Source organism: Chiloscyllium punctatum, chromosome 1 (genome assembly GCF_047496795.1).
Source record: "Chiloscyllium punctatum isolate Juve2018m chromosome 1, sChiPun1.3, whole genome shotgun sequence".
Classification (NCBI taxonomy): Eukaryota; Metazoa; Chordata; class Chondrichthyes; order Orectolobiformes; family Hemiscylliidae; genus Chiloscyllium; species Chiloscyllium punctatum.
The window spans coordinates 19,258,498-19,280,893 of record NC_092739.1 but is presented as its reverse complement, the minus strand read 5'-3'; the positions used below and the strand labels follow the sequence as shown (position 1 = coordinate 19,280,893).

At 39.9% G+C, this 22,396-nt stretch overlaps 1 protein-coding gene across 1 annotated transcript in view; it reads right to left on the bottom strand.

Annotated features, from left to right (window-relative positions):
* The window catches only part of LOC140480039 (probable ATP-dependent RNA helicase DDX60), an 88,725-nt gene that overhangs the window by 29,584 nt on the left and 36,745 nt on the right, over window positions 1-22,396 (bottom strand). Inside the window, exons 13-20 of the mRNA XM_072574627.1 lie at window positions 16,687-16,942; window positions 14,333-14,502; window positions 12,702-12,860; window positions 12,041-12,190; window positions 8,376-8,495; window positions 6,180-6,275; window positions 4,707-4,822; window positions 3,379-3,512 (exon numbers count right to left, since the gene is read on the bottom strand). Coding sequence (XP_072430728.1) covers window positions 3,379-3,512; window positions 4,707-4,822; window positions 6,180-6,275; window positions 8,376-8,495; window positions 12,041-12,190; window positions 12,702-12,860; window positions 14,333-14,502; window positions 16,687-16,942 — 1,201 coding nt within the window. The remainder of the gene's footprint in view (window positions 1-3,378; window positions 3,513-4,706; window positions 4,823-6,179; window positions 6,276-8,375; window positions 8,496-12,040; window positions 12,191-12,701; window positions 12,861-14,332; window positions 14,503-16,686; window positions 16,943-22,396) is intronic.

Below are 22,396 nucleotides of genomic sequence, written 5' to 3'. Positions count from 1 at the left end.
AGAGCTACAGTGCACAGTAATACAAACAGGACTCAAAATTTAAAAAGACAAGCCATAATACATCGTGTCTTAACTCATGAAGCACTTGCAATAAAGTGGATGAATGTGTCATGCAAATAGATATAAATCGGTATGATAATAATTAGCTAGAATCATGGCTGCAGCCTTTCCAGGGATGGGAATTGAACATCCAGGAGTATTCAGTTTTTTGGAAGGAAATTAATTCAATAGTGAGGAAGGACATTAGATACAGTGAAATGGAGCAATATAGACAGAGCTTCAAAACATCAAGGTGCAGAAAATAATAATGGGGATTGTATACAGGCCCCCAAAACTGTAGCGGCAATGTTAGGGAAGGCTTTAAACATGAAATTAGAAACATATGCTATGAAGGTACAATTACAATTATACACAATTTTAATCTGTATACTCAAATCAGTAACAATACCATAGAAGAAGAATTCCAGAGAAGTGTGTATAAAATAGTTTTCTGCATCAATATGTTGAGCAACCAACTAGAGAACAGGCCATCATACATTGCCAATTATTTCTTTCTCATTACAGTGCCAATCTATCTCTGCGAAGCCCCTTAAGGAAAGTGACCATACATGGAAAAACTCTTCCTTAAGATGAAATGCAATGCAGGTGATTCTGAGGCTACAGCCTCGAATCTAAATAATAGGAAGCCATGATAGAGGAAACTTGGGCAGCATGGTCACTAGCACTGCTGTCTCACTACGCCAGGGACCCAAGGTTCAGTTCCAGCCTTGGGTGACTATGTGGAGTTTGCATATTCTGACGCACAAAAACCAGGAAAGGTAGCCCAACCATGGCCAACAAGGTAAATTAGGGACAGCATTAGAAACATTTACCAAAACAAGCAAGCAACAGACCTGATGGGGAGTAGTTAAGATGTCAGCAAAGGAGGACAAAGGGATTGACTGAAAAGCTGGAAAAGAGAGCAGAGTGAGCATGTGGAGAACATACAAATGGACTGGAGAAGCATGATAGGTATGTGGAGAGAAAAGAATTTGTGAAGATAAATGTAGGTCTCCTACAGTCAGAAACATGGGAAGTCATAATGGGTAACAAAGAGATGACAGATCAATTAAGTGCATGTGCTTGGTTCTGCCTTCACAAAGACATACATAAGTATCATTGCAAAAATGTTGGGGAGAACAAGGAGGAACTGAAGGAAAGCAACATTAGTAAGGGAATGGTGTTGGGGAAATTGATGGGATTAAAGGCTGATTCTCATGTATTTAACATGAACCTAGGTTATCAATGCAGTGTAAGTCATAATATTCAAACTTCAGCATGCATGATTGAAAAATTAAACACAAGTTCCCCCACCATCCAAAAAAGAACTGCTAAGAAGATTCACACCTTGGCATTGCTGCTTTTTAAAATGATAAAAATCAGTAACTTGATTTAAAAAAGGTAAGACTGGTATAAAAGACGCTTTACCATTTAGATAATCAGTTCTGTGCTCATCCAATCACCTTAAAATATTACCTGCCTGAAAGATGAAGTTGCCGAACAGATGATATAATCGCAGATGAATTGACGAGGAACGTTCCAGTAGACCTGTGTGTTCTCCGCCATTCAATAAGATCATGGCTGATCTATTAATCCTGAATTCCACTGTCCTACCTTACGCTATAAACTTTGATTCCCTTACTAATTAAAAATCTATTACACCCTTGAATATTCTTAAACTAGATGCTACAGTCCTATGCAGTAAAAATTTCACAAATTCAGCATGCAGAGTAGAAATTCTTTAAAGCTTCTTAAAATGTCTTAAAAGCTTCAAGTCTAAAAACAGGAAGACAGTAGCTGAAGTGAATGCTGGTCTTTGGAAAGATGAGACCAGCAACTTAATAGTGGGGGGGGGGGGGGAAAACACACAAATGGCAGAGATACAATTATTTCATCTCAGTTTTCAAAGTGGAAAACATTAGTACCATTACAACAACAGGGAATGCAGGGGTTATAGAAAGGGTAGAACTTAGAACAATTACCTTCACTAGGGAAAAGGTACTGGGCAAACCATTGGGTTTGAAAGCAGACAAGGTGCCATGCCCTAGAGTCTTAACGGATATGGCAACAGAGATAGTCGATCCAGCTTTTTAAAAAAGCTAACCTATTTTTCTAATCAACCTGTTCAGAGGTGTCATTACACACCTTTGGAACAGTTCTTAAAGATCCAGGGGTAGGGACACTATCACTGCACACAGGCGCACGACATTGCAAAATTTCCTGGATGCGGAATAGGTGCACATGCATGAGAAAATTGCTAAGCAACGGGTACAACGTCGCTCAGTTTTCCTCAAGGTCATGTCCAGAAAATCCAACACAAGTGTAGAAAGAGAAAAATATAACCTATTTAGGTTTAATTAACCAATTATGGATGGAGTGTCAAAACATTAGACAGCGCTGCCTGTACTCCACGAATAAGGAAATTACAGAAGTGAAAATTTGAGGGTCTTAAATGAGGATTTTCAGCCACAAGACATCACCGCAGATGTTAATCAATGTGGCACTTAAGATGAACCATCTTCAGCTGCTTCATCAATAATCCACTCTCCATAATAAAGCCAGAAAAGGGACGTTTGTTGATGACTGTAAAAGGCATAGCACCATTCACAAATCCTCAAATACTGAAGGAGCTTATCTCCATATTCAGCAAGACAGAGACAGAGTCTAGGTTTGGACTGATAAGTAACATGTTCACTACTCAACTAACAGCCAATGATCATCTCCTGAATCTAAACATCATCATGCAACATATAATGGCATTAGTGTTGCTGAAACATCTACTACAAACCTTCCGAAAGGTTACTGTTGACCAGAAACTGAAGCATATCAGTTTTACACATCTGTGGCTACAATATCAGGTCAGACGGTTAAGGAATCATGTGGCAAGTAACTCACCTCCTGACTCCCATTGTCTGTCCACCCACCAAGGCAAAAATCAGGGTTGCGATGGAATATTCACTGCTTGCCTTGATGTCCAGCTTCAATAACACTCAAGAAGCTCAATACCATCCAGGAAAGAGACAGATGACTTGACTGGCACCTCATTCAACACCTTCAACAATCACTCCCTTCACCACTGATGCTTAGTGGTAGCAGTGTGTAAGATCACAAGATGCACTGCAACAACTCAGATTGGCTCCTCCGACAGTACCTTACAAACCCGTATCCTCTTCCACCTGGAAGGAAAGGGAACGCATGGGAAGATGGCCAGTTTCTCTCCAAGCCACACATCATCCTGTAAGTAGATCACTGTCACTGATTTAAAATCTGGAATTCCCATTCTAATATCATTGTGGGTGCCTCTGTATCCCAAAGACATAATGCAACAGCCATCCATACCTAGTCTGACTTTGTAGGATTTTTGGTCCCTTGGAATTTTAATTTGCTGTTTCTTCTTTCCACCACTAACTTTCACAGGGTTTTCCATTGTCTTCTCTGCTCGTTGCCAGAAATTCTTCACTGTTTGAAGCCACCTATTAAAACAGGCATGATAAGACCATAACTAAATTAAGTGAGAACATCCAGAGTTCCCTTCTTCTCAGTTCTAAGGTACAATGCTCTTTGCTGCAGTCAAGTGATGCTTATCATTGCTACAGAAGACAACACTGGAAACAGGGTGGTAATTACTTAGGAAGAGTAATAAAGAACATTACAAGTTTCTGCTTCTGTTTTCCTCATTTTCTTCCTCTGTCACCTCATATTTCTATTGTTAACCTATTCACTGTCCGTCTATTACTGCTCTGCCAGAGTTTTTTTCTTGCACTTGAGTCAATCTCATTGTCCCTGGTCTTTAAATAAAGAATAAATTCATAAAATGCTGTTGAAATGGCCACTCAGTTTCTGCTGGGTACGAAAGTCAGTCCACTATCAATGTAGTGAAGTCACTTAACAGGGTTTAGTAACTTGTTTATGAGCAACTGTAGAAATTGATACACTAAATGAGGATCAAATGTAGAAACCAGGAAAAAAAGGTATTAACACCTGGCAAGAGGTGAGGGAAGAGTGGTTTCCCATTAAGCAAATGACTCAATTGCACTGAGTTAGAAAACTGGCATGGGTGGCATAACATTCACATACCTATAAATAATTAATTTGCTCCCAGCAATCAAATTCAGTTTGATACCATGCTCGACTATGCAGTAGTGTCAATTTAACTGGATCAGACGTTCCACAAAGGGAATTCTAACAACGTAACATTTGAAATTTTGAAAATAACTCTACAAATAATGAACAGTATTGGAATAGGACGCTGATGGAGAAAAACATCTACACAGAATGTCTTCTAACCCAACAAATTGGTAATGGTCAGACCAACATGATCAAGCAAGAAACTTGAGGTCCATCCTATGTCAGAGGATTGGTCAAACCTAATTGTGAAGATCATAATTCCTCAATTTCTAAAGTAACAACTCCTATGATTTCTTACCACATCCCTTTCTAGGTGTACATGGCTTTAAAGTAGAATTTCACTACCTTTTGGTTCACAGGATTTAACACATTTGGCAAATTGAAGAATTTAACCTCACAAAGGATAACACATGAACCCATGGTTTATCAGCTCGCAATCTCACATGTTTGACCAGTATGACACATCGACTAGTATTACTCAGAAAAACAAGATGCTGTTGTGTAAATCAGTAACAAGTATAAATTATTCTAAAAATTACTGGGAGAGCGCTTCCGGTTTGCTGATTGTTGCGGACAAAGCCAGGAACGGACATCGAATCATCACTAGCAGATGCTCCCAAACTTCTGCGCCAATCTCTCCACCGAGACAGTGGACCTATGAACAAAACAGAGTAACTAACTGATATTAAGACTACTAAACCTCAAATCAAGTAATTTTTACCAACAAGAATTTAGCAAGCTTATTTCATTACATCAAATAAGGGTGGATTTCAGAATATCAAATAGCAAGGATCCTGCAAGTTTTATGGCAAAGATTAGTCATTGATGGATAGATGATTGCATAAATTTTGAATCAGCCTTTTAAGAAAATTATGTGCCTAGGATTTCTTCAGATAGATGATTCTTAAGTATCTAATTATCACCTCCTCTGATCGGAAATGCTTCATGGCAGGTCAGAAGAATGTATTTTTCAGATTCACTTTATTTGGCTGTTTTTAATTTCTTGTCCCAGCCACTCCTCCAGAAACATTATGATCATTCACGTAATACACCAAAGTACTACCAAATAAGGCTTCCATATTTTGTTGGGAGAACCTGTAAATGATTTTGTGGCATCATGTATCAATAAAGAAAGTGGTCAACAGCAGAAAGCAAAATTGGTTTTCTGAATTCAGCTCTGTACATCAGGATAAGATAGACCCAATATTAATTTTTGCTTTAATCAGTCAGGAAACATCAAATTTGATAAGGTGAGTCCTCTAATACAAATTTAGTTACATTAGATGACCATAGATTCACTTAAAACATTCCACTTTCACCTTACAAAACATATCATCTGTACAAAATAAAGCAGTCTTATCTAAAAACACTTTAGCAATACAATTGTGAGATTGTATTTTCCAACATTGTCCTCTGAAGCAAAATCTTGCTTCGTTCCTCTCAAGACGGCCATAATCGGAGAATAGTTTCAATAATCATGTTGATATTTTGCTTGCCCATCTAAGTAATCACCTTTCACGTACAAGTCTATATAATTGACTACGGATTAAATGACAATAAATTATTCAAGATAAATGTGATTCTGCCATCAGCTGAAATAGGGACGGACACTTCGAACAACATTTATTGAATGTTAACAATGAAAACATAGCCCAGTGACAAGCAACTGCCACATCTTCCAACTCTTATTTCGCTGAGAACCCTTCACTCAAGGCCCAAGAGAAGAATTGCCTGATCTCTCAGCTCAATGTATGTAACCCAATATACTACCAGGGAAGTAATAGCAAACATGAGAATTATAAATGCTCAGCTTTGAATATTTTCTGGGAGCAGGTATTTGTATGGGCATTCATTTATTTCCAACATCATTTCTTCTCACATTACTCGTACTGATAGCTCAAGGTGGTCTCACATTGGGGCGCAATGCAAAAGCACCTGTTAAGTTAATATTTTTGTTCCTAGATGAATGCCATTTTACTTTTCAAATTGCCACAATTAAAGTTTCATCTTACCTCATCAAAAATTACATACTTAAGCTTCTTAATCCAAGCTTGTCGTTGAGAATTAAGAATGAGACTTTCTAAACACTGAGGAATTGTGATGAGAATCTGAAACAAAGAATTGGACAAAACTGGATTTGGCAAGTTCAATACATCTGCAGTTTGTCTCAATATATCACTGCATAAATCTGATCAGAGGAATCCTAAAATACATGGCAAAGTCAGGTGACCTCCACAAAAGACAAGCAATCCACTCTAACCTACCACTCGATTAAAAAAAAAACTGCAAATTACTGTGTCTGCTTTCATTGAATTATCCCCAGAAGTTGATTCGCATGATCTTTTAGGCAAAAGTGAGGACTGCAGATGTTGGAGATCATAGTCTAGATGAGAGTGGTGCTGGAAAAGCACAGCAGGTCAGGCAACATCCGAGGAGCAGGAAAACAAATTTCAAGCAAAAGCCCTTCTTTAGGAATCTAATTGAGACTCTCGCTTGATCGTTTGCAGAGTTTATGTCGTCAAGTTATTTGCTTCAACAGCATTTGGGTAACAAAATACTGATGAAAATTATGCCATTTCAAAGTTGTGAAGTGCTCACCAGTTTCATTCTTAAATTTGGATCATGAGGGTACAACCATTTTAATTGGTTCCTACTTTGTTCTTTAACTCCAAAAGGGTTAGTACACAAAACAATGGTCTCATAATTCTTCAGAGAATTCATTCAGTGAGCAGCTGAGCCACACAGATGGTAGAAAGTTTAAACGGTGATCACTGCTTTGTGCCAAATCAATGTCAGGGTAGCAGTAGGACAACTAACCCCAAGACACTCCATTTCAGGGCAAAAAAACATTCATACTTCCAGCACATGCACAACCATCACCAGAACTTATTAAAACTGGACTCTCCTTTATTTGTGCCCATACACATCCAACCAATTACTGCAAAGGACTTCCTCCGCTTTCTGCCCAAAGCTTGATCACTCCCTGCCTGAATACCAAGGTACAGGTTACATTTACTTAACCAAAGAAAGGCATAATGAACACCCATTAGGAACACAGCCATATTTCTTCTTTGGTTCAGAAATATAGGAGTCCATACCAACCTTTAGTAGAGTATCCCATCCAGACCCAGCCCATCCCTGTAACCTTGCATTTGCCATGGCCAATCCACCTAGTCAGCATATGCCTAAACACTATGGGCAACTTAGCCTGGCCAATCCACCTAGTCAGCATATCCCGAAACACTATGGGCAGTTTAGACTGGCCAATCCAGTTACCTGCACATCTTTGGACTGTGGGAGGAAACCCACACAGACACAGTCACCCAGGTCTGTGTCCCTGGCGCTGTGAAGCACTGTCACATGCAAGTTAGACCAATAAAGGCATATGAGAACATGTAAGGAAATCAAGGGTAAGGTAAAAAGGGCACGAAAGTGGGCATGAAGAGTATCAGATTAGGCACTGATTGGCAGAACAGACTCAATGGACCATCCACCTGTACTGATGCTCTTTCATAGGAGATTTTTAACCTCTCGAAATGTGAATATGTCCCTTTGGGTGGGCTGAGAGCATGTCTTTTGCATGCACAACTGCCTGACATTTCTCCCATGAAGTCAACTCTATCTCCCAACATGCTAAATATAGGCACATCTGAGCAGATGATTGGTGTCAGGCGCGGTGGCAGTGGAAACAAGTTAGACCTATAAAGGTGCATGGGAACATATAAGGGGAAGGAAAAAACATAGTAAATATTTTAAAAATTGAAGACTTGTTTGGAATACATACACCCTTTCCATAACCTAAAAGTACTTAATTCTTTGGAAGCCCATTTTAAAACGATGCTCATCCCATCAGGAAAACTGCAAGTAATTATGTGCAAACATAACACGGCCAACTAAATCTGAAAATGAGTGACCTTTCTTAAATGTACAGTAGCTTCTAAAGTCATAGGATCTGCTTCTTACAACGCGCAGTTGTACAAATTTGGCAGTTTTAGAAGATGAGGAATATTTAAATATTTTCAGTGAAAATTAAGTTAAGCAATTGAAGAAAAAATGCATTCAAGTCTCCTACCACCTGCCAAAAGATCAGGACATGAGGCAAATAAACTACCAGCCAAACAACTGGAACAAAACAATGGTGTCACATAAATTAAGAGAGGGGGAGAAAAGTCACAAATTTCTAGCTTAATTATGAGCAAAAAAGATACCTGACAGTTTAAAGCATCTTGGCGATAGTCTCGCGTGTATACTCCACAGACCACCATTCCATCAGGTAAAGTCTTGCTGAATCGGTTATAAACAGTTGCTACCACTTGGTTCACAAGAGCCTAGTCATTAAAACATGAAATAGATTGTACTTCAAAACCATTAAACCTCCAAAATAACCAATGAAAATAATTTTAAGCACCAAGATATGATTGGTGTTGTTTTGAGTAAACACATTTACCAGCAACAGAATGACAATTAACTGCAACATATCAAAAGAAGCTAGGCATCAGATCAGATCAGCTCTTACAACTGCACCTGAGAAAGGGGCAGTGCATCTATGGTAGATTTTATTTTGGTTTTTTATTTTGCCTGCCAGCCCCCAAAACAAGTGGAGAATCAGCTACCTGTATACATCCCACTATTATCTTTTGCTTTCAGTTGAATTCATCCATATTTCAAGTGCATTAATGTTAGTTATGGTTTCCAGGCACAATTCATCACTGCGGGTTTAGCATTGTTGCTTATCCCATGCAAAACAAATTTAATCAAAAACAACTAGCATGTAATTTGTATAACGATAATGCAATCCTTTTAAGTGACCGCTTCTATCAAACAATGTTAACTAGTTGATTCCAGTGTGTTAGTGCTCTTTGCATGCATACCGATGCTTTAAATGTTATTATACATCTTTCAAAGTTGCCCTTAATTGAAAAGCTCTTGCATTAAGAAACATTTCAAAGTTAATATTTTATCAAAGATAAACATAGGGGAATTGTTCCCATGGCTCAAGTGCTATGCAGAGAAGCTTCAATTGCTAGCCAGCAATGAGCATTGTCCTTAAAACATATTCCATTTATATCATGGGCAACATAATAGCTGCCAATTTCTGCAAAGGAGTTATTCTATGAAGGTTAGTTTACACAGCTGAACAGACACCAGGAACCAGACACCAATTAAACACATTCCAATTTTCAAAATACATTCACAAAATGCACAAGACCAAATGACCTGAAATCAATTTTTATTTGCAGATTTGTGTCCAAAAAGCAACTTTAGACTCCACCAATTGACTCAGACTTATCTAGAGTGGATGAATCACAGCAGAATGCCCTTCATTCAAATCAATACTATTAACTCAGTTAGCAAGATCAGCTAACTGAAATGAGACAGTTTCAGCATTTCAGCTAGTTTCAACACAATCTGAGGAACAGCACCTGATTTTCACTTGAGTGGCTTTAGGACATGACATTGAGGTATGACTTCAGAGCATGAACACTCAATTTTATGACATGACAATTCAGCTCATCAGAATGCATTAAAAAAAGTGAACACCATATTTACATTTTTGGCAGTGTAGGTATGTTTGAGGGGTTGTGTTTTGTTAATTCAGAGAAGTAAAATGCCTGCATTTGTTTTTAAGATATCTAACATTTGTATCATCAATAACCACAGGTGGGTTGCCATAAGACTGGAGGTTGGCTAACATGCTACCACAATTTAGGAAAGGCGCTAAGGATAAGCCAGTGAACTACAGACTGGTGAACGTGATATCGGTGATGGGCAAGCTGTTGGAGGGAACCCCGAGGGACAGGATTTACGCATGGGAAATCATGCCTCTCAAACTTGATTGAGTTTTTGAAGAAGCAACGAAGAGGATTGATGAGGGCAGAGTGGCGGACAGGATCTATTTGGACTTCAGTAAAGCATGCAACAAGGTTTCCCCGTGTGAGACTGGTTAGCAAGGTTAGATCTGCCTTCTGTATCCAAATGGCTAGAAAACAGAGGGTGGTAGTGGAAGGTTGTTTGTCAGACTGGAGGCCTGTGACCAATGGAGTGCCACAAGAATTGGTGCTGAGTCCACTACTTTTTGTCGTTTTTATCAGTATTTGGATGTGAACACAGGAGGTATTGCTTAGGAAGTTTGCAGATGACCCCAAAATTGGATATGTAGTGGACAGTGAAGATGGTTACCTCAGATTACAACGGGATCTTGATTAGATAGGTCATTGGGCTAAGGAGTGGCAGATGGAGTTTAATTCAGATAAATGTGAGGTGCTGCATTTTGGGAAAGCAAACCTTAGCAGGATTTATACACTTAAATGGTAAGGTCCGAGGGAGTGTTGTTGAACAAAGAGACCTTGGAGTGCAGGTTCATAGCTCCTTGAAAATGGAGTCGCAGGTAGATAGGATAGTGAAGGAGGAGTTTGGTATGCTTTCCTTTACTGGTCAGAGTATTGAATATAGGAGTTGGGAGGTCACGTTGCAGCTGCACAGAACATTGGTTAGGCCACTTTTGGAATATTGCATGCAATTCTGGTCTCCTTCCTATCGAAAACCTGTTGTGAAGCTTGAAAGGGTTCAGCAAAGATTTTCAAGGATGTTGCAAGGGTTGGAGGATTTAAGCTATAGGGAGAGGCTGAACAGGCTAGAGTGGTTTTCCCTGGAGCATCAGAGGCTGAGGGGTAACGTTATAGAGGTTTATAAAATCATGAGGGGCATGGGCAGGGTGAACAATCAAGGTCTTTTCAACATCTCCCTACAGCTCAATTTCTCCAACTCTGGCAACATCTTTGTAAATCTTTTCTGAACCCAAATTGATAAAGATGCTGTCTTAAACTGGTCAGACACCAAATCAGCTTACGTCTACACTCATAGCAGAGCTAAATGCTCTTGACAATGTGGGCACAACTGCCCCTGAAGCCTTTGCAATCACCAGCAGGAGCCAAAATATGCAAAGACCCCCTATTTTAGACAAGACTCATCTATAAAAATTCTCAATACTACTTTGAGGCACAGATCTAGATCCCAGAATATTTTTTCAAGGATTCATTCAGATTAAAGGGGTCTGACTTCTCAGACTACTTGTTATTTTTACTGACCAAAGAGAGCAAGAGATCTGAACGATATCACAGCAAGCTCTGTAGATGACCTCACAACTGATATTGGATCTGGCTTGGAAACAGACAGATAGACTTTGTCAACAATTATTGCAGACAAGTCTGAGAAGGCCTAATGAGTGCTGGGATCCAGGAAAATTAAATTGAATTGGGCTGCGAATAAGTTCTTTATCAGTTGATTTGGAGACCATTTAGGCTTCCATATTTTAAGCATATATTACAAGGGGAGGCAATGGCCCAAAGGCATTCTCACTGGACTGTTAGTCCAGGGACCTAGGTAATGTTCTGGGGACCCATGTTCGAATTCCCTCATGGCGGATAGTAGAATCTGAATTCAATTTTAAAAAACCTGGAATTAAGAGTTTAAAAATGACAACCATGAATGCACTGTCTATTGTTGGAAAAACCCATCTGGTTCACTAATGTTATTTAAGGAAAGAAACGGCCACCCTTACCTGATCTGGCCTATACATGACTCTAGATCCACAGCAATGTCCTCTCTGGGCAAGAAATGCTGTCCCATAATTGAATTTTAAAAATAGGGTCCACTTTCTCCATGTATTCATATACTGAACATTGGTTCTCATGTGGAAGTATATCCTTTCTCCTACAATCCAGAAGTCTTTCAATGCAGCAACTGCAATGTTTCAAATCCAAACCAGAACTCAAATATTTTCCCTTTATCAAGCAACTCCATAATTCTGCCACTTTAGATATTCCGTTTTTAAACGGACTTTGTTTTATTATGTACAATAAATGAATTATACCTTAGTGGGTGCAATATACACCAGTACACCATCATCACTATCTCGTAGAACTTTTTCCATGCAGTAATACGAGGCATAAGTTTTTCCTGATGAGGTTGGAGCAACTATCACAGCAGATTCATTGTTGTCCACAGCATCTAGAAGTTCGCGCTGTAATTAATTAGACACAAAAACAACACTAAGAAACGCTATAAGATTAGCTCAAACTTTACGCCAAAGCAGTCCATGCTCCCAAAAGGGGTACAGCAACACCAGAAAACTTGGTTATATTCTACTCATTTTTTCTGTTGCAAACACTTGCTAACTTGGTATTTTCTAATGTAACATTTATCTCCAATGATATCTTACCTCTTACTGCCAAAAGTGGTGACCTGATGTGACTCAAGTTTTGAAAGTTCCACATAGGTTTTCTCTACCCAGTATCCCTCAACACTCTCACATACAAGTCTTCAGCAAATGTTATTGATTTGAAATTTAACAGTTGGATTTAAACTAATTGAACAAATTGAAATGTCCGTGCACACTTGAATTTTGCTTGAATTCAAAAAATAAAATTTACTGCTGAAGCCAAGGTAATCTTACCTCAAGGACACTTATTTTGAAACCTTTCTTGACTTAATTAAATCTTGACTAAATTTATACAGTAGCATTTTGTAATTACCTGCCATGTGTCTGGAATGAAATGAGCAACTCTAGGATCTGGATCATTTCTTTCATCGCGCAACAAGTAAGGACCCATGAATTTCAACTGGAAACGAGCAGGTTCAACACCAACTGTGAGCATGTTCTCTTTCTTGGAACTTTTAGAACGTGCCACTTTCTAGTTGAAAGTAAAAAAAAAATTATGGTTTTACTATTAAGCCAGCAATTAAGAAACAAATTGTTTAAATCATTACTAACCACATTCTTTAGCTAAGTCTCACCAAAAGATTTAATCGATTGTTTCCTGATATGAACGGATGGTTCTAGAAGGAGAGATTTAATACGCTCAGAATATATGGCCTGGCGTTCAAAGCAATGTTAGATGATCGGATTACAATGTCAAATTCTTAAAGGACTTGGCAAGGTGAATGCTGAGAAAATGCTTTTCAATTTGGGAATGGCGTGAGGATGCAGGAGGGTGCATGGGGTACTGGTGGAAGGAGACAAGATAGATCCTGGAGCAGCCCCATCCTTTCAGCCCCTCGCCCATTCAGAGTCACATCCACCGGTGCTTTAGATGAACTAAGTACAATATTAATTGTCGTATGCGGTTCGTGATCAGAAGTGCTTCAGATTTTAACTAAAATGTGCAGTTATAAACTGGTGCAGTCAGCATTCTATTGTTTCAAATAAAGTACAGAACAAATTTCCATTTACATAATTTACTCCAATATCTTCAAAATATATTTGCTACTGTCTGTTTCAAGACCCTCATGCTAACGGAACTTTTTACAAATATGTTAACATTTCTATGCAGCAATCCAAATGCAAAACCAAGGCAGTCTTGCTTAAGTATATAAGGCACTTAGGAAATCACACTTGGAATATTGTGAACAGCTTTGATGCTCTTTATGTAAGGAGAGATAAACTGGCATTATAGGTGCCCGGAGATTCATTAAATTGATTCCAGGCAAGACAGATTTTACGAAGAATGGTTGATTGGGTTCAGCTTGTACACCTTAGAGTTCAAAAGGATGACTGGAAACCTCAGTGTGGCATTTAAGATTCTGCCGGGGTTGGATACAACAGATGCTAAGTGTTAGAGCACCGGACCAGAATGGAAAATCTCAGATTATGGGGGTCACCCAGTTAAGAGATGAGGAGGAACTCGTTCTCTCAGAAGCAAGCGAATCTATAGAATTTGTTACTGAAGATGGGAGTCAAGGCAGTCATTATGGGCATTCAAGGCTGAGATAGACAAGATGTTTAATTTGTAAGGGAATCAATGGTTATGGAGATAAAACAGAAAAGGGCATTTGAAGATTACCAGATTAGCCATGATTGCACTGAATGATAGGGCAGAGTCAATGGGTCAAATATCCTACTTTAACTCCTAAGTCCTACAGAAACTTAAATATGAAACAAACTAACCACTCAGAGTTTAACTTCCTGTCACTGTTTTCATTTGTGTTCAAAACATGAAAATTAATGGAAACTAAGAATCATGGAAAAATCAATTTAATTAATCACCATGGCTAGTAACTCCAGATCACTGGCAATTAACCTTCAGCCAGCTTGTTTTCAATGACAACATAAAAGAGAATGAATCCAGGTTGTTTGGTTAGAGAACTTAAAGCTATTTCACTTCACCTGATCAATGTCTGGGAGACATTGCGCTAATTTGTCAAATCCAAGCTCTTTGAGATAAGTAGCTATCAATTTCAGTTGGTTCTTCTCCATCATCTTTTCGTACTTGTCCAAAATATTGTGAATTCTTTTCATCACTCGACCTGCTATCAGATTGTTTCTCTTCGTGCTTTCTAAAGAAACAAAAATAATCTGATCAATATTGACTTTTACTTGGTTGAACACCTTATTCACTCCTGGATTTAAAATTTCTTAACACATGGGGATAAATGGTATAATTCTGCATTCCTGGCAAAGATCCATTCAATAGAAATGCATTGAACGAAATTACATGGATCCTTAAATTACAGTTTATCTTGTGCTATACTTTTAACCTTATCCCAACCTGCAGAGCTACTGATTTGCTTTTGTATACAGAAGTTTATAATGGTGTATTTTACATTATTTAAGAAAGTTTCACTGCCATCGAGATGTGCAAGAGATTGGACAGCTAAGGATAGATAAGTGAGGAGCATGGTCTTCGAAAGCACAGAACACATTAGATAATCCTATTCATATAAAGTTTGCCTGTTTAATACTGTAATGACATCCACTCCTGTCACCTTCTCCGTCAAAGTTCTCAACTCTCCTTTAAAATTCTTTCTTCCCCTCAGAAAATCTTATTGAGATTGCTTCATCCTTTTCCCCTCCGCTTCTGCTGAGGAACTCACTGATTTTAATCACCATCAGCCACACCTCACCTAGTTTCTCCTCCAATTTCTTAACCTTCCCTTAAGATAAACTGACATCCATTTCATAGCCACTCTTTTGACCATATCACCAAACAGATTCCCTAATTATGATCTCAATCACAGGCAAGGTCATTGCTAACCACTTTGTGTCTATCATTTGATTACCTGACTGGTTCTAAGTCTATCTCCTCCTGTGTCCAACTCTTCAAGTTATTTACAACGGTATTTCCCATTGCCCAACTCGGAGTATTCAATGTTCCATTCATAACACTATTTGCCATTGATAGCTGACCCTGCCCTACTTCCAACTTCACTGCTCATGACCCAGCAAAATTCATATTCTCTCCAATCTTGCTTGACTCCTGGTACATTTCCAAACTTCATTTCCACAAATCCAAAAGATCACGAATTTGAAATTATATGTGCATAATGACACCGCCATCCATCATCTGATTCCAAATGGACTGTATCAGTTTCAGGCCTTGCTGCTCTTCACATTCTTCTTCATTCTTCCAGAAGAGGCTTCACTATCAGTTTTATGACTAAACATTTCCTGATACCCGTTCCCTCTGTCCCCTTAGACCGTAGCACTAAGTACCTGGAATTAATAGATTAAGTTTGAGCTTGTTAATTCAACCTTGCCTGGCACATCCCTTTGACCATCAAGCCAAACTTCCCCAACTATACCACACAAGCCTACCTTAGAACCCAAATCATTCGCTTCGCACCCATCTCCCCTCATGATCTATCCAAGCCCATCCTGTGTCAGAGGTGCAGGTAGGTCCTGCTGTCCTGTCCATATTCCCATTAACCTCCAATTTCCCTTCCTGGCATTCATTCCAGATGATATCATAACTAGTCAGCAATTCTTCTCCAGGTCAGTTAAAGAAAGGCAATGTATGCATTCCTAGCCAGTGATACCCATATCTCATGAATGATTTTTTAAAAATCCACAAGCACTACTCACATCTCTTTCAAAGTCAAACCTCTAAAGAAACTGTCAACACCACTCTAATCTTGGAAACTCTTGTCTCGTTTCTAACTCCCTTCCCTTTTCTAACTCCCTTGTTGAATAGGTAACTGCTTCCCTCCACAATAAATTTGAAGAATCTTAGTCTCTCCACAGCCTTTCACATGATCAGCCACATTTTCTCCAAAGGCTCTTGTTCGCTGACTGAACAGAATTTATCTGGTTTCAATTCTTACCTAATGCCTTCCCTTGCCAGCATCTGCAGTTACCTCTGGACTCCATTAAAGATCTTTCCTCAGCCCTCATCCAACTGGCCCTGATGACTCCAGTCATTACTGGGACACCGAAAAATAATTACAAGTGATAATAAAAGTAGTCGAGTTCTTATTTTTTTCTGATTAGAACTGGAATAGGCATCAAGTACTCTCCTGGCTCACCTAAAATATCCACAAGTGCAATAATTGACCAGCAATGCCACAGTGCTAAATGGAAAGTGGTACCAGTATGAGTGTTAGGAGGTAATAAAATACATGTTAACAATCAAACCATATTTCTGAAATATCTGTTTTGAGAAAAACTTACATTTGTTGAAAAATCATCTGAAAATTTGCTGAACTTCATACATCTTAACTGAAAAATAATAAAATTGTTCTAACCTGTCATTTGGCAGTGTTCTACCCAGATTTTAAAGCAGTTTTCAAGCACATCCATCTCTGCAATCAATTTCACGGAGTCACCTGAGCATTTCTTCAAAAACTCCTCAAGCTTTTTAATGCCATGGTCAAAGTTCTCCTGAATCATTTTCATAATGCTCTTTGATATTAAAGTCCATTGTTCCCTTTGTTTCAGATCTTCCTTCTCTTTCTTTTTCCTAATGTTTTCTTCAGCAATTAGATCAGCTTTCTTCTTGGGCTACGAAATAAATATTTCATCTACTTTTAATTTGCTCAGCTTCAAAGAGAACATTAACAATCAACTCAAAGACACCACCTTAAAGCTGAAACAGAAGCAGTGAATTGTCACTGGAAAAATTGGGTTCATTGTTGAAATCTGGAGAGCATTTTGCCTTATATATAGATGGCTTATTGGAAATAAATTTATTTCACTGCTGTCAGAACTTCTCATAGTTGAAATTTGCTATCAGATCAGAGTGTCCGATTTATGTCTTTCAATTTTTGACACTCGCTGGTCAGAAATATGAAACTGTGAATACAATAATTATTTACCCAAATTTCCAAAGTTGAAAAAATATACTTCTGAGGAAAGGTCACCAGGCCCGAAATGTTCACTTTACTCAAGATGCTGCTAGACCTGCTGAGCTTTTCCAGCAACATCTGTTTTTGTTTCTGATTTACAGCATCTGCAGTTCTTTCGGTTTTTATTTACACAAACACTGAATTGTTTAGAAACGTAGCAAGAGTAGGACATTCAGCCCTTCAAGCCTGCCCTACCATTCAATATCACGACTGACCATCCATCTCAGCATCCTGGTTTCTGTTTTCTCCTTTGATACCTTTACACCCAAGAACTACATCCAACTCCTTCCTGAAAACATTCAAAAGTTTTGGCCTCAACTGATTTCTGTGGAAGAGAATTCCACAGACTCACCACACTCTACACAAAGTAAATTCCCTTCATCTTAGTCCTACATGGCCAAAAGTAAAGCTGTCATAATCCCAGAGGACTATACGGTTACTCTCTGGTTAGAGACGACCGATTATGGTTTAACTGGAGGGTTAACGTGGAGGAGGGTCCTTCATGGTAGTTTCAGGGGTGTGGGAACTGAACCCACACTGTTGACATCACTCCACATTGCAAATCAGCTGTCCAGCCAACTGAGCTAAATCAACAACCCCCTCCACCCTAACACCAAAGAAAAAGCCCTACACCCATATGCTTAAATTGTAACTCCTGGTTATAGACTCCTTGGTCAGCAGAAATACCTGTTCTGTATTTACCCCTGTCCAGTCCTGATAGAATATGCAATCTCCTCTCATTCTACTAAGCCTCATTGAATATAGTCCTAACAACATCTATTCATATCGATCAGATCCAGTCATTTTAGGAACCAGAGTAGGGAGTGTGGTACTGGAAAAGCACAGCAGGTCAGGCAGCATCCCAGGAGGAGAATCGACCTTTCGGGCAAAAGCCCTTCATCAGGTTCATTCCTGATGAAGGGCTTATGCGCAAAACATCGATTCTCCTGCTCCTCGGATGCTGCTCGACCTACTGTGCTTTTCCAGTACCACACTCTCGACCCTGATCTCCAGCATCTGCAGTCCTCACTTTCTCCCATTCTTGGGACCAGTCTAGTAAATCTTTTTTGCTCTTGTTTCGTAGCCAGAATCTCCTTCCTCAGACCCAAATTGCAGACAATATCCCAGGTGTGATCTCATCAAGGCCCTGTACAAGTGCAAGACATCTCTCTGGTTATTATTCAAACCCACTCGTTGTGAAGGCCAACATACCACTGGCCTTCTTCACCACCTGCTGCACCTGTATGCTTACTTTCAGCAACTGGTTACAATGACACCCAGGGCTCTTTGCACCTCTCCCTTTCCCAATCTATCACCATTCAGATAATCAGCTATTTTGCTTTTGCACCAGAGTGGGTAACCTCTCATTTATCCATATTATATTACCTCTGCCATCTGTTTGCCCCTCTCTCAATCTGTCCAAATCATACTGCAAAATCTCTGCATCCTCTGCACACTTGAGGGTTATTACATTTAGCTTTATCTAAATCACTCACGTACTTTATGAATAGCTAGGTTTCAAGAACTGGGCCCTGCAGTAATCCACTAGTCACTGCATGCCACTCAAAAAGTTTATCCTTACTATTTCATGTCTGCTAACCAGTTCTTTATCCATGGCAGTATGCTATCCCTAGCCCATGACCTTGAATTTTAATATGCTAATCGATACCAAATCAAAAGCTTTCTGAAAGTACAAGTAGTCCACATGCACATTCTCCCCCTTACCAGCTTTTAGTTACATCCTTCAAAAATTCCAGTACATTCCTCGAGCATGATTTCTCTCTTGCAAATCCATATTTACTGTGTCCAACCCTGTCAATGTTTTCCACATGGTCTGCTATTAAACTATTTATAATCGACTCTGGCATTTTCTCCAATACCAATGTCAGTCTAACCAATCTACGGTTCCCTGTTTTCTCTCCATCTCTTCTATAAAACAACAGGGTTACATTAGCTGTCCTCCAATCCATAGGAACTGTCCCACAATCTACAGAATCTTGAAAGATGACCACTAATGCATCCAATATTTCTCAAGTCGTTTCCTGGAGTGCTCTGGATCGGCCTCTTGTGACAGTGGTAGCTTCCCTTCATCTGAGCCAGCAGGCTCAGGTTCAAGTCCTACCTGCTCCAGAGGTCACTCCTAACATCACTAAAAAGGGAGAGTAGAAAATATGTCAGTCCTCTGGGATGTAGATTATTGGATCCTCAGGATTTACCGGCCTGTAATCCCATCAATTTCCCCAAACCATTTCCCTAGTAATAGTGAATTCCTTCAGTTCTTCCCTCAATAAACACTGCATTCCCAAAAGTTTTTGGGACATTGCTTGCACCTTCCCTCATGAAGACAGAACCAAGGTATGTATTGTGACAGTCTAGCAACTCTGCTCCCATTATAACTTGCCCTGTTTGGACTTGCATTTGCCTTGGCTAATCTCCTCTTCAAAAATCAGTATGTATATTCAACACAAGCTTACTCTCGTACTCCATTCCATCCCACCCCAACTTTATCACATGCTTCGTCCTCCTTTGCTGAAATCTAAACTGCTGCCAATTCTAAGGTCTGCTGGGAGTTTTTGACCAATATGTACACACATTCCTTGGATGCAATACTATCCAAAGTTTGTGAGAAGATTTGTAGCTCAGGTGCTCATTGTTGTGGTTCTGCTCGCGAGCTGGGAATTTGTGTTGCAGACGTTTCGTCCCCTGTCTAGGTGACATCCTCGGTGCTTGGGAGCCTCCGGTGAAGCGCTTCTGTGATGGTGTCCCTGGCAGTGATACTATGGGTCTGACTGGGATGTCTGGTTTGTGCACTTTAGGTAGCCCATAGAATCTGGGAGTGTTGTTGCTTTCAGGTTTCATTCTTTGTAGGTCAAACCTGGTTATCTGTCCGTTTTTTTGTAGGTTCCTCAGTGTGTTGTTTATCCTATTGGTGAGCTGTGGGGTGGGGGGTCGAACTCCTTCTTTTGGTATCTGCAAGTAGTTGCGCTTTTTGGATGTAGTCTGCTTTGACAGTCATTCTGCCTTTGTCTACTGGTAGTATGATTACGTTATCATTTCTTAGTGATTTTAATGCTTCCCTTTCCTTGGCGTTGAGGTTATGTGTTTGTCTTTTCCTTGTTATCAGAGGTACAATACTTTGTCTCACTGTTTGTTGTGTCTTTTCTGTCAGTCCATTGCTCCTGAGTGTGCATTCTAGTGCCACTAGAAAGTCTGATGTCTTGGCGTCCCTGTGGTTCTAGTTGGAGTCCCTTGGCCAGTATTGTTCTTTCCGTGTCTGTGAGCTGTCTGTGGGAGAGGTTTCTAACCCAGGTGTGTGTTGTGGTATCCTCTCGTGTGTTAGTTTGGCCATTTTTTCTTTTAGTGTCGTTTTTTTGCGGTGTGTGGTCCTGTTCTGTCCAATGGTGACGGCCTGTTCTATGGTCCGGATCCATTCCTGATTGGTGGTTTTTGAAATTAACGATTTTTGGCGCGCAATTTCTTGTCTGTATTTGTGAAGTCTGTTGTGAGCGTCTGTAAACTGGCTAATGAACTCCAGCAGAAACCGAAACACCTGATCAGCGGATCCAGACACTCTATACAATCAACACAAGAATTCTTGGACATCATCAGAAATATACACATAGACAAGGAAGAAACCATGGTCTCATTCGATGTAACGACACTGTTCACCTCTATCGACAAAACCCTAGCCAGAGAAACTATAGCCAACCTGCTGGACATACAGAACAGACGACAGGACGTTGAACCCATCAACAAAGACGGCATACTTAAACTACTGGACCTGTGCCTCACAACACACTTCACATTCAACAACCAAATATATGAACAAATCAATGGCTCACCCATCTCTGGACTCATAGCAGAAGCTGTAATACAAAGATTAAAACAAACAGTCTTACCGCAAATTCAACCCAAACTCTGGGTCAGATATGTGGATGACACCTTTGTAATCATTAAAAACACAAAGAGAACACACACTGGATCATCAACGCCACACTCACAGGTATCCGATTCACTCAAGAGGAAGAAAAGGACAACCAACTCCCATTCCTAGACGTGATGGTACAGAGAACACCAAACGGAGAATTCACCACAAAGACATACAGGAAAGCCACACACACAGACCAAGTCCTGAACCACAAAAGCAACCACCCTAATACACACAAAAGTTGCATCAAGACACTATTCAAAAGGGCCACAACACACTGCAGTACACCAGAACTGCAAAAAGGGGAAGAACACCTCTACAAGGTATTCGCCAAAAACTGATACTTGCGCAATTTCATCAACAGATGCCCAAAGGAAAGACAACGGAACGAGGACATACCGCAACCCAAAGGACTAGCCACACTACCATACATCAAGAGCATTTCCGAACTGACAGCCAGACTGTTGCGACCACCAGGACTCATAACAGCACACAAACCAACAGCCACTCTCAGCCAACAACTCACCAGGACGAAGGACCCGATACCCAGCATGAGCAAAACCAATGTAGTGTACAAAATCCCATGCAAGGACTGCACAAAACACTACATAGGACAAGCAGGAAGACAGCTAACGATCCGCATCCATGAACACCAACTAGCCACGAAACAACACGACCAGTTATCCTTAGTAGCCACACACGCAGATGACAAGCAACATGAGTTCGACTGGGACAACACTACTATTATAGGACAAGCCAAACAGAGAACAGCCAGGGAATTCCTAGAGGCATGGCATTCATCCAATAAGCACATCAACCTGGACCCAATATACCCACCACTGCAGTGGACAGCCGGAAGTGACAACCGGAAGCAGCAGATACAAATCACTATAAATGCCAGAGGAAACGTCACAGAAGCGCTTCACAGGAGGCTCCCAAGCACCGAGGATGTCACCTAGACAGGGGATGAAACGTCTGCAACACAAATTCCCAGCTCGGCAAACAGAACCACAGTATTACTATCCCTAATTGCCCTTGCTAGCTGTGGATGGGCCACCTTTCTGTTTTATTTTCCTGCTTGACAGGAACGAACAATCGATGCAGTTCCCCTCTGCACACAAAGTGTTCGCTATTACCTATTCAACACTATCACTTCAGAAAACATTCCCCATTTTATCATAC